This window comes from Leuresthes tenuis, unplaced genomic scaffold, assembly GCF_036924035.1.
Source record: "Leuresthes tenuis unplaced genomic scaffold, fLeuTen1.0.hap1 SCAF_24, whole genome shotgun sequence".
Taxonomy (NCBI): Eukaryota; Metazoa; Chordata; class Actinopteri; order Atheriniformes; family Atherinopsidae; genus Leuresthes; species Leuresthes tenuis.
This window is the reverse complement of record NW_027325378.1, coordinates 17,535,924-17,549,225: the sequence shown is the minus strand read 5'-3', so window position 1 is coordinate 17,549,225 and position 13,302 is coordinate 17,535,924. Positions and strand designations below refer to the sequence as shown.

The 13,302-nt window shown below is 40.6% G+C and overlaps 1 protein-coding gene across 1 annotated transcript; it reads right to left on the bottom strand.

Annotated features, from left to right (window-relative positions):
- Nucleotides 1-27: 27 nt before the first annotated feature.
- On the bottom strand, nucleotides 28-12,576 carry LOC140284423 (cyclic nucleotide-gated channel beta-3-like). The gene is made up of 17 exons (XM_072378293.1): nucleotides 12,442-12,576; nucleotides 11,827-11,881; nucleotides 9,819-10,014; nucleotides 6,530-6,690; nucleotides 5,879-6,393; nucleotides 5,739-5,789; nucleotides 5,569-5,655; nucleotides 5,418-5,482; nucleotides 4,335-4,457; nucleotides 2,941-3,082; nucleotides 2,429-2,588; nucleotides 1,365-1,462; nucleotides 1,194-1,277; nucleotides 927-1,045; nucleotides 664-816; nucleotides 245-398; nucleotides 28-140 (listed from the first exon to the last, which is right to left on the bottom strand). The coding sequence occupies exons 1-17, from the start codon at nucleotides 12,574-12,576 to the stop codon at nucleotides 120-122; spliced, it is 2,319 nt and encodes a 772-aa protein (XP_072234394.1). The 3' UTR covers nucleotides 28-119.
- Nucleotides 12,577-13,302: the final 726 nt, after the last annotated feature.

The window sequence follows — 13,302 nt, the reverse complement described above, 5'->3', positions numbered from 1 at the left end:
AAGACACTTGGTAAAAAAACGAAACAAACAAAGAGCAGTAATATGCTGGTGAAAAAAAACAAAAAACTTTCACTCCCAAAAAGGAGTTGTTAAAAATAAAACCGGGGTTACGAGGGTTCTCACTGGCCACCAGAAGAAGACTGTGGGGGAAAAAAAAAAGAGATTATATAGATCAGATTGTTAGATAGTTGCAATGATCACTGGGTACATAATTTGTCTTGAGAAATAAGAAGTGTGAAGTTACCTTCACTTTGTCAAACATATTTCTGTTGATGGTTCCACCAAAAGCTCGCAGCAGTTTGGGTGTTGGAGGTTTAGGTCCAAAAAGCGCAAGTCCTTTCTTCTTCTTCTCCTCTTCGGCTTTAGCCCCTGCTGGGCCCTTGGCCTTCATTAGTTTTCTACACACACACACACAAACAAGAGATTTGCCAACTTGTGTAAAAAGATTTAAAGGCATACCCAGCAAAACTTGCAATTCAGTTAGGTCAGTTAGGTGACTTATAACATTTGTTAGGTTTTTTTTTCAGTTCAGAATGTGTTCCGCGTCCACAGTGAATACACATGGAACTCACCGGATAGTGACCACACAAGCAAACCTTTGTTGGAAAAAGAATATACAAAAAAACAACTTTATGGTTTTGAAACATTGCCTTCTAAACTCACCTGCCCTTCCTGGCCAGAACTTTCTGAGACTCTGGGTAGTGGACCAAAATATCGAACAGGTCTCTCTTCTCCAGGACAAAAAGGTTAGCGAAGCCGTAGGCTTTGACATTAGCTGTCCGCCTGTTCCCTCCATCTTTGGAAGACTGTAACAGACTGTGGGGAAAAAAAACAGAAACAAACATTTTACGTTTGAACGTCTCTAGTTGTTGTTCTGTTTGGACATACCTGCATGCATGAACAATTCCTTTCGTGTGTGAAGTCACCTGATTTCTCCAAACACGCAGCCAGCCTTCAGTGTGACAAACACAATGCTGTTGTCAGGTCCTCCCACCACCTGCACCGCTCCACTTTTGATGATGTACATCTCTTTGCCGATGTCCCCCTGTGGAGGCATAAAAGAGTCGCACAAAGAAGTTATTGCTGGCATTTTGGAGGTAAGAATGACAGTTGACTGTATTCGTAGTAAAAACCTCAGGATTTGATATCCTGGATAACCCTATAGACTCAAAGACATAATGGTACCAACTCACTTTTTTCACAACAAAATCCCCAGGCAGATAGATGATGGACTTGAGCCTCAATAACATGTCGACCAACATTTGCTGGTCACAGCCCTGTGAAAACATCCATAGAGATTTAACAGACCAGTCCCCAGTATCCCGTTGTCACCATGTGAGTGGCTTAATTTCAAATGCCGGAACCTTAAAAAGCTCAATCTTCTGAAATGTGGCCAGGTTGACGTCCACGGCAATGGCGGTTCGCATTACTAGAGGCATCTTATCCAGCAGCTCAGACTCATCTGAACATCAAGATGAAACAGAAAAATTAAGAGCCTTCTTCAGTGTCAATCTATACTGGAGCAACAGAGAGATGTAGCATGTAACCACTCAGCCCAGTACAATAAAGAGTCGAATGGGCTCTGATTATTTAAGTCTTTTTGACATCCCGTACAATTTTAAAGACTTAATTCATCGCCAAAGAGGGGTTATGAGGCAATGCAATGCTTTCTCTGCTTGCCCAGAGACTGTCAATATGAGGAGAAGAGGTTGATCTTGTCATGGATTTACTGGATTCAAGTGTTTTTCAAATGGGATTTTTCAAGAAAAATTGTACACTGTGAGAAAGCTAGCAGCCACGTTTCCATCTTGCTCTTTCAGTCAAGCAGCTAAAATACACCTGGCTTAGTGCATCAACGAATGACTGTAAATTGTACTGATGGGAAGATTTATTTGTCACTGACTGATACGGTGTTTGAAGCCATGGTGGATTTTTATCATTACTGCTGTTGTTACAGGTGTAAATTTATGTTGAGATCCAGTAATCTGGCTGTGACCTTTACTATGTATGGTGGAATGTGTGTTTGGACCGATCAGGTTGGCTGGAATCTACAAAAGAAGTCTGATTCTTGATTGAGTTGGTTGTATTTCATAGTGCTTGTTGTGAAATTGTTCTTGCTTCTTTGGTAATGACATTGATAACAAAGAATGTGGTCTATTTGTGATGCAGCCTCCTATCTACGCTGTCAGTCGTGTATTCGTGTCTCTCCTGTAAGTGTACTGCAGCCCTTGCAAGCGCGGAGCCTTCAGCTAAATGGCTCAGTTCCACGTAATAAAAGGTTACTGTCACTTTAGAAATGAGGTGCTTACATAAATGACAGAAACATGTAACTCTTTTGTCTAATTTAGGTCATTCAAGGCCATCGGAAAGGTGGGAAGGTAGCCCTGAAGGCCTGAGTGTAGAATATCACTGTCTTGTGCGTACTGACCCAGCATGCCCTGAGCGTCCCATGTGTAGGTGTACCAGGTGCGGACTCTGTTCTGCACCAAAGAGGGAATGTTGTTGGTCACCATGTAAGCTACAGTGTTGTCCATGGAGGATCGAAAGTAGGTCTGTCCTGCTGTGGCTGCACCAATGACATCTCTCATCTGAGGCAACATAATAACAATAAAGAAGTGTGATTAAACTACTCGTGACTTACATGGCAGAATGAGTTTTTCTTGTTCAAATGCTACATTTAACATCCTGGAAAGTCAAGACTTCACAGGGAACCAGAAAAAAACAACAGAGATAAAAAGGGCGTTGTGACTAAAAAGTGTTTATAGGTAGTACAGTTTCTAACAGGACAGGTTTCTTTCATCTACCGCTAACTATCTTAACATGACGGGTGGAAAAGGAGGTGATTATATTCTAACTTAGACATGCTAATTTCAGGATTCATATGGAATGAGGATGCTAGGGCTGCGACTCGTGCTACGGGGGGGATTGGCTCTCTGTTACCTGTCCGATCAAACTGGAGAACACAAAGACGCCCGTGAAAAAGTTAGTCATCTGAAAGGTAATCTCAAAGACGGTGTGGGGTTCGTTAAGACCCCCGATGTTGATCAGACTGCGGACGGCATAGTAGTAACAACGCAGGTACCTGTAGAGAGGGCGGGGTGTTAGAGGGGCTTTCACAAACTGCTCTGCACGCCCCCGGTCAGTGTGTTTCAGAGGATTTATTTGAAGCTTTTGCATTTAGGTTAGAGGAATGGGCAGTCCTGACTTTTAGGCATTATGAACCGATTTTTTTGTTGAAAAGTTGTGATTCCCTTCATGTCTTGCTGGTTTTCTTTCTTTTTCTTTTTGATATACATACAATCGGTTTGGCTGTTCAATAACAGAGCTGAAAAGTGATTAAGAATAGAGAGGAAATCAAAAAATGGCTCATGTCATTTCATTACAGCTTCAGCGAATCAGTAGAGAATAGAGGAGGAAAAAAAAAAGAAGAAAAATATAAGAAGTTAGAGAGCAAAGGATCATGCGTGCTACAAGAAGGAAGCTACCTGGCCAAGAATGATGGACATAAAGAATGCCCCAAATAGGTAGTTCATCATCTGAAAGATCTGCCCGAACATGGTGTCTGGAATTGGCAACTCAGCGATCATCAGCAGGGATTTCTCCGCATAGAAGAAGCAGCTGAGGTAACTGCAGCAGCAGCAAAGATGGAACATATAAAAGACTTTAAATTTGGATTTTTTTCATTGAATTTCTCAGCAATGGAGATTGTCTAAAGTGGGACTCATGTCACGTTGCATGTAAGTGTTCAAGACATCTTTAAACAAAAAAAAAATACATTTTGTTCCTTACAGTTCAAATGTCTCGAATTTTGAAAAACCCTGGAAAACACAACCTATCAGCAAAGCTTTCAGAACTACTTAAATCTTTATCACAACTTTTTCAAAGGAATGTTTTGCCTCAATATTTTCTGTCAAAAACAATAAGCAGCTGCTTTTAAATAAGCTCATGATGATATCAATTGGATGCTGAATTGTTAAATTAAACATTTGAAACTGCTGCAGCTGATGGTACAAATTCTTTAGTAACCACAGACACTTGTGGATGTTTTAAGGAAAGTGAAGAAATGGTCTGAAGTTATTCAGTTTATTGCTTACGATATAGCTCCTCTGCCCTGATCACACTTTTTTTTTCTGCCCTACAAACTCAGATAAAAAGTGTTCCATGCTAATGAAAACATCACGATTGACAATGTTCGATTTGCTGCGCTGCAAAGTAAAGCCAACCAGTATTAGTTACACCGTCTTTACAACAGATGAACAGATGACCTGTGTTGGATGGAAAGTGTGCAATGCTTAGATAAGAGATAAGAAAACTTTTTAAGCTTGTTTACTTACGCGCTTCCTAGGCCCGAGTAGACCCATTTAGTTTTTCCGATGCCCTGGTAGTCTGAGGCCACATAGTAGATGCAGGCGTTGATGTGGAGCATGAAGAGGAGATAGCCAATGGTGCGAATCACTCTGACGGAGGAGAAAAGATGTTGGTGAAGTCGCTCATCTCTTATTCTTTTAAACCACCTCCAGTGGCTTTGGTCAAGTGAAAAAACAAGAGCACCCTCTTTTAAGTCTAAAGACACAATGAAAAAAAAATAATCATCTTGTCTTTACCGGATGTTAAAATGAGATAAATATAATCTAGAAAGGGTTATAAGGCCATTTCCAAACCACATGGAAAGATTATTCACAAGTAGAAAACATTCAAGACAGTTGCCCGTCTTCCCAGGAATGAACGCTGGAGAAAGTTCACGTTCAAAGTCAGACTGTGCAATGCTCAGAGAAATTACAATGAAGCATACAAGTAAAAAACAGAGTTACACTTTAGAATCGACAGGCCTCAGTTAGTATGTGAAATGTTACAGTTCATGACAGCACGATTAGATAAAGAGTGAACAAGTCGCCTGGAGAAAGCCTAGAAATTTCTTAAAAGTTTCAGCACAGCTTCAGCTTGTAAAATAGCATCTGAGCAAATCTCAAAACCTCTGTTCATGAGGTAAGTTCGGTGATTTTCAGTATTTCACATCACCATATTTAGTGAAAACCAAACACAGCATACCAGTTGTTAAGCATGGTGGTGGAGGGTTGATGATTGGGGCTTGTTTAGCAGCCATGGGACCTGGGCACCTCACCATCACTAAGTCGTCCATGAACTCCTCTGTATATGAGACTAACCCCCTCCTCAAAATGTGCACATGTGGCTTTTGTTTACAGTCGCATTGTGAAAAGAATGTATTTCAGACATGATTGTTTTTCTAATCCTACCTGCATAGTGTTATTGTTTAAATCCAACCACAAACTGGGCTTTCTCAGTGTCCTTTCAGATGTTTGTGGAATAAAGACTCACTGACTCCATCAAATGTGTTTGCTAACATTGATGAGACCTCTACCATAGTTGAATTGCTTAAGTCATCACATGGGGCTTACCTCCAGATGTAAGCCTTGGCCATGATGCTCTCCAGACGATCACTGAACTCAAAAAATGTATCTACCTTGAGAAGAAGAAATAAAGAAATGTTAGACAGAGAAAACCGTTTTGGTTCATTTGGACGTGGGATGAGCACAACTGAAAATGTACCTTCAGTAAACGATTGGCTCTGAAAATAGATTTGAATCCAAACTGTATGTATAATAGATCGAATGGTAAAGAAGACACTACGTCAGCCTGTTGAAGAGAAACAGATGTGTCAGGTCATCAGTGTTAGTTCACATTTAAGTTCAAAGTTCCATGAACTCCAGTAAGAATACCAGGTATCTCTCGGAGTCTCTGTAGTGCTTCTTTGTCAATGCACGATCTTTCTGAAAAATGAAAAAACAGAGTAATTTCTCATATTTCTATTCAAATCCTTGTCTGTGACTGTCACTTGTCAGGATCCTTCCACACTCACTATGATGTCTCCTGCTTTGACAAACTGTTTGCGAGGCTGGAACAAGATGGCGTCTATGAGGTAGATGAGGTCGGCCACGACGTCCATGATGAACCAGTAAGTGTTGGAGCTCTCATTGTGATATGGGAAACACAGTCGGGCTGTGATGAACCATATGTTGTAGTTGATGGCCAGAGTCACCAAACTTAGCCACGCAATATAGCGACGATCTGTGAAAGGATCGATGGTGTGCCCCAGCACAGGGTCCATGCTATCCTCAATTGGCTTCAACACAAAGTCAACTGAGGACCAGTAAGTTGCAATCAGCTTAACCTTTATGGGCACCTTCACCTTCTTTTCCTCTTCTCTCCTTTTCTCCTCCTCCTCCTTCTTCTTCTGCTCGGCGTCCTTCTTTTTTTGCTCCTGTTCTTCTTTCTTCTTCTTATCTGCTTCTTCTTTCTTTATCCGATCCTCTTCTGCTTTCCTGGCCCTTTCCTCGATGACCTTCGTGTAGTCATCCTTGCGTAGCAATGGCGCTAAAAGGATAACACAACAACTTAGTGTGCAAAGACATCAAGTCCAACTTATAGTACATCTTTTGTGTCATTACTTCCCAGCAAAGCTGCATCAACGTGTGTGCATACAGATGAAGTATATGGTGTGAGTACTTACTAACAGGAGGGGTTATCTCAGGGGATGAGGCGTACTGATCAATCACTTTCTCCTTGTAGATCTGCTGTCTCTCCTTCATCAGTTTGACTATGGCTCTCAGTTGGTCATCGGAGTATCTGTTGATGACTATGGGTAGAGGTGGAGGAGGGGCCTCGTCCTGTCTGAAAAACAAAAAACAACCAGACTGTAGACCTTTTTCACTCTATTGAGATTTTGTCACAGTAGAGAAAGAGAGCATACAGACTGATAATGAGTGCATTCTCGTTAGGAGAGGCCTGCATTTTGGCATGCAGGGCACTTTTACCATTTTCTTCCACATTTCCATGCCAGCATTTAATTCCCTTTTACCAACAAAAACTCATGAGAACTCCACCAGAACTTTCTTTGCAGGACATTTATCCTTTAGAATTTCTTCTCTTAGTATGATTACATCTTGATTTATTCATTATAGTCAAAGAGGGGCCAGTTTATTGTGTAATGAAGTTGGATAAATTTGATCGTCAAGACAACTCTCAGGTGACATGTCATGGTGTTGAGATAGGCAAAAAAGTATAATTTTATGTATTTAGCATAACAGAGTTCCTCTTTCTGATCAGCCCACTGAGAATATTGACACTACAATATGTCTTATCCACTGATCCACTATCCACTTTGGTTTCCAAGAACTTATTTGTTAATTTCTTCCCTTTTACAGTAGTAAGCAGTCATTTTAGTTGAAAGAAAGTCCCAAAGAGTTGACCAAGCTTCCCCTGGCAGCAGGAAGTGGCATAAAAACAATACTAGCAACTGAAGTTAGCCTCTAAGCAAACCCAGAGGAGCATTTATTGAATAAGAACAAAGACACATTTCCCTCCCTAACCTTAGCAGGGCTAACTAACTGAACACTTTGAACAGGTGAAGAAGAACAAGTCAAGCATCTGTAGAAAGATAAAGCTTTTTATTTTTGCATGTCAGGCATGTTTTGTAATGGGAGGTGGTTTTTGTTCTGTGTTTAGTGGGGTATCTGATGTTTATCTGTGCCTTTCTCTTATCTTCACAGTGTGCACAGTTGACTTTATAAGACAGTTGTTTGCATCAAAGTAGCAGCCTATATTGTAACTTAAGTAAAGTAACTATAGTGCAGTACAGAACTTACAGCTGCAGTCAATACAACGATAAGAAAAAGGAAAGTGTGATTCATAAATCAGTGCTGTACATCACTCAGTGTCTCACACTCTGTTTGTCACTCTGTACGACTGTCAGATCTGTCCTTGTAAGGAAATAAAAACACAGCGAGACAATTACTTTTCTAGTCTTCATCATAGTCTTCATGATATTTATTTTTTCACATCAGCTTAATGTGAAGTTAGAAGTAGGCCAAGGAGTTAACATACCTTTACCATACCTCCATACTTGGAGCTTGCTTTGGAAATTGAAATATGGGGAAAATACTTGGAGCTTGAATTATAGTCTAACAGGATTTTGTTTCTTGGTTCTTAAAAAAATGAAGTTCAGTTGCTTTTATTCAAGCTCCTCAGATTACCATGACCTGGATGACTGAGAATCTTCACAAACATCGCTTAAGGGAAGAAAAAAAGTCCAAACATGAAGATATATTACTAAAAGAATGAATATATATGGAAATGACTGGGAAAAAAAAATGAATGAACAAACTACTGTTAACATTTATACATAGAAATGAGTGTCATTTGTGCGTTTTTATCAAAATATTTTCCTTGATTTTCTTATAGCTGTTTCTACATTATTTTTTCTATTCTCCAAAAGAAAAGGACGTGTAGGCCAGTACCTGCTAAATAAAAGCAATTAAATGCTTATACTTTTTTTTGGTATTTTGGTATGTTTGTAGTCTTGTAATGTAATAGAGAAAGTCTTGAAAAGAGCAAAGGACGTTCATGTTTCACCCCCTTGTGGAGAAAAGTCAGAATACACCTGTGACAACAAGGAATTTGTTTCTTGTTATCATCCACTCAGCCACCACATTTAAACTTTCAAAACATTAAAGCAACGATAAAGCTTAGAAATATATTTTTTTATCTCTTTTTTTAACAGTGATTTTTATAATAAATCTAAACTGAGGCTAGAGAATTTTGAAAAACTGCCTCCTTTATACTGACTTTTTGAGGGCTGACATAATTTGATAAATACTGAGGCTTCACTATAGATGGGGCTGTTTGGAAGATGGTATCGTTCATTTCAAAGGTGAAATGACACTGCAACTGAGGCTGCCTCTGATGGATGTAAAGCTGCGAGTTGCCATCTCAGACTTAATCTACTCCAAAAGCTCCGGCTATTCATCTCACTAATCTATCTCAAGTGCAGGGACTGATTCTAATCTTGCAAAACACACACAGGTAGAAGCTGTTGATTTATATTTGCAAAGCCTTTGCAAAAACAAACAACAAAAAAGGACCTTGTAAAGTATGATTATATGAATATTTGTATGAGAGATTAGTAGCAATGCATGGAGAGCTTTTTAATGATAGAAATTACATGCTTAACAGGTCTGTTAAAGACTGGCATGAAGACAAAGGCTGAAAATAAAAGTCCTTTAAGATACTACACCAGAGCATGAAAAATAAACTCACCGTGATGTATCTTTAGATCACTGGTTAAAACAATTATCAGCTCACAGGCTGCCAGCCTTGACCAGCTCTAAACTGTTTTACAGTACTCTCAGATCACCTTTGAACTCTGACACTCATTCCATACAACAGTGAAGCCATCCAACTATAAACATTTAGCTTTTTCCACCAAATTTTCCTGATGAACTCCTGCATCATTGACATCATGTCTCATTTACATACCTGTTTTTATAACTGAGAAGATGAATGATAGCTGTTACCTGTTACTTTTTTGGATTTTGTAGCTGAGCCAGAAGCATCCCTGATGAGCTTCTTATGCCTAAAGAGCTGGAAAGCTTTTAATCCATTCTCAGGCCGTTCCACAGTTGATTCACATGTTGCATCAAGGGATACAGATCTCAAAGTCTGTTTTCACCTCCAAGCGCTTTTCTGTCTCCAACAACTTACCAGGCTATCTGATTAATTGGTATACACTGAGTGATTAATCTGATACTGGTTTGTTGAGTCACTGTTTATACAAAGTGTAGTTTGCTCACTGGTTAGGTACTCAAGAATAAATAGACTGGAACCACTCTCTTTAATTGCTTACTGCCTTTAGTGCATCTCCCCTGAAATTAATCTCAGAGCAGATGAGAGGTGCTGATGTCTGTGTGATTGCAGCTGAAACAACTAAGAACTACGGAAACTACCACGTGTTCAGGCCTTACCCCTCAGTTCCAGCCTGATCAGGGTTAGCAGGCGCAGCTGTGGTGGCCGGAGCCGGTGCTGGGGCCGGTGCTGGGGCCGGTGCTGGGGCCGGTGCTGGGGCCGGTGCAGGGGCCGGTGCAGGGGCCGGTGCAGGGGCTGGTGCAGGTGCTGGAGCGGGGTCCGTCGTAGCAGCTGGTGCTGGGGAGGGAGTCGGTTCTGAAAAAGGGACATTTTTGTCATTATAATTGATCCCCTCCAGACTCTGTTATACATCATATATAGATTTTGTTAATCTATATAAACCTTATTTTCCTGTAAAGCATTTTGTAACTTTCTATTAACTCATTTTGAAGTTACATGAAAATCTATGCCATAAAGTTTGACTGACGAAGCTGCATCTCAATTCACAATTACAGCGCTCACATTTCTGGAGTCACGGAGGTCTCTGTGAATCAGTTTTGTTAAGGAGTTTAGTAGATTTGATCCTGCTTGTTGACATCTGAGCTGCACTGGTTATCTAGTTATCTGCAGAAGAAAGAGCTGACTAATGTGTAACTGTATACTGCAGTTAGAGCACTGATTAGGACTTATCCATGTCTTTCTGTGGCTTTTACACACACAAAGTAACAGTAAGAGCATCAATCTGGTGGAGTGACGGAACCTGGCTAGATGACGGAGACAGAGGAGGAGCCAAAAGGTGGCCAGGGATGGCCACGGTCACCACAATCTTGGCTCAACTTCCCCTGTTACAAAACTTACTGGATAGTGTAGTGGTAAGAATGCCTGAGCCTTACCCATTTGAAAGGTCCTTCGGTTACCTGCCTACCTGGGATATGAGTGTAAGTTACTTTGAACATAAACATAAATATAAACAAATGCCGGCAAGGATCTCGAGTCTACACCTGAGCAGGAAGACTCATCAGTGCAGAAGGAGGGGATAGTTTGTATCCCCTTCCAGGGCAAACAAATGGGAGACCATGTAGATTAAAAAACATGCTTTTTCAGTAATTTCATATTCATGTTATGATAATCAGGTGGTATTCAGTTTCTTCATTCCATGTTGTTGTGAAAAGTGTGGTTTGTTTTTGGAGTAATGAAGACAACAATTGGGAAGAGACTGTGTGAGAAGTTAAGTTAGCAGTTCTCTACTCACTGCACTGAACAGCCAATCAGAGTGAGCAGAAATGACGCTAAAATGAATGTTGCCAGAGTCTAAAAATTCTGACAGTGGCTTCCATCCATCCGTGCATTTTCAATGTCCGCTCCAACTCAGGGTCGTGGGGGGCTGGAGCCCATCCCAGCTGACATTGGGCAAAAGGCTGGGTTCACCCTGGACAGGTTGCCAGTCCATCACAGGGCGCTGACACATGAAAAATATTTGGGAGTAAGATCACTGACCCCCCACATGTACCCAATGGCTAACTGTCGGATCGGTATATAAGGGCCCTTAAAACTGGAGCTCTAGGCGACAGAACTGATGCTGTCTGATCAAAAATGGCAGCAGAACGTGTCACAACATTTCACGACACAATCAACCAAACCGTGGAATTCAATTTCCATTAAAGATGATATACCTCAAACTGAGACATAAGTTTTCTCATTGAATATCTGTCACCTTTGGATCATGTCTATGTCTCTCTGTTGGCAATTACATACAAGTGCAATTACATGTAATATGTTGGTTAGATACTTGTGCCTTTCAAGTGCACACAAAGCTTATTATAAGTGTCTGAGGCTTTGAAAAATTGCAGAAACATACGTAAAATGCTTTTGTGGGCAACTGCAGACACTGCTGAGATGCCATGGAAAACTTTTGCATTACATTAAGAATAGATATACTGTATTAGCAACTGTCTGTCAACAATAAGGGTTACAAGCTGCTTTAGGGAACAAATAATGTGGCTTCTCAATATATTAAGAATACTTTTTTTTTCTTATCCTGCCACAATTTGTAGTCTAGACAAGGGTAACATACAGTCCTCCGGCATCTATGGTAGATGCATCTTTACAGCCCCTCTGATGACTTACCCTGTGGTTTGTCTTCTTTCTTGGCTTCATCCTCCTTATCGGCTGGCTTCTCCTCCTACAAGACAAATCAACATTTTCTACAGAGTCAGATTCTTGGCTCCATCAGTCAACCCACCACCGTTAAAGAGACATTTTAATTTCGTGAGCGGTTTTAAAGAATCCTGAATTTAGCATTTGACAAATTGGTCCCTAGACTGATTGTCACTTTTGAAACAAGCTGCGTTTGAAACAAAATAAATTCAAATGTAGCCCACTGAGGGATTTCTGTGATGTCCGTGTAATGAAACATGTCTATTTTGTCTATTTTGTTTGAATTTTTTTTTCTCCAGCAAGAGTATTGAGTTACTGAATGAATGAATGGAGCAACAGGCAAGAACCCAAAGCTGTGATCTTCGGAGAAACAAATGTAGTTTACTGCCTCACATGCTGGATGCTGCATCTTGTATTTTGTGGTTATACTTGATTTGAGGCTTGGCCGCTAACATACTGAGAGGCATGAAAGTTACTCAAAGTTTGAACGAGTGTCAGAAAAATGATGTATTTTTTCAAACATCTCATATAAATGAACTATCCCTGACATTTTCAGTGGTAAACTTTATGTTCAAATGCACTTACCTTGGCTGGAGCTGGAGTTGGAGCTGGAGCTGGCGGTGGAGCTGGAGCTGGAGCCGGGACAGCTGCCTCTCTGGTGGTCCCAGACTCAGCTGGCACCTGGGGTCCTCTGAAGAGGCCTTTCAACTTGGCAAACATGTTTAGAAACCTAAAAGTGCATCCGTTGTATCCTCTGCTCCTTGTACAAGTGTTCTTTGCTGCGACCTCAGGAGCTAAATGATCCTTGCTAAGACTTGACCCTCTGTTGTTAGTCCCCCCCCTTCTCCTCCCCACTTGCTCTAAAGCAACGTGTCCTCATAACTAGGCTGGCCCTGATGGTATTACTGTATTTAGCACAGCTAATACTCTTGCACAGAGCATAGTCCACACCATCACCACTGACATGTAAACCCATCGCTATCTCATTTAAGATTCAAATAGGCTTATAGGTGACAACTAAGGCAGCGAAGATAGCCTAAACATAATATGCGCGTGCATGTATAAAGAACTATATATAATCTCCAGCTGCTCAAATCGAAATATTGCGATATTTACAGTGAGCTGCAGCTTATGTTGTCTGTAGTCTAACATTAGGCATCACTTTGTCTTTTAAGAGATATAATGTGTATCAGTGTGACATGACATATCCTTTCCATTGCAATTGTATTATTACATGGGAAAATAAGAACATTAATGTCACAAGTCAAATTGTAAAGCTTTTGAATTATATAGGTGGATATGCAAATGTTGTGTCCTCTATTGTACTTTCTGGATTACCAGGAAGAACAGTATAATGGTAGACTACCCCACCGATTCATTTCAGAGTTCACTCACGTGAAGATGGATCTAATCAATTAACAGATGTGGAGCAGAGAATGGAAACAA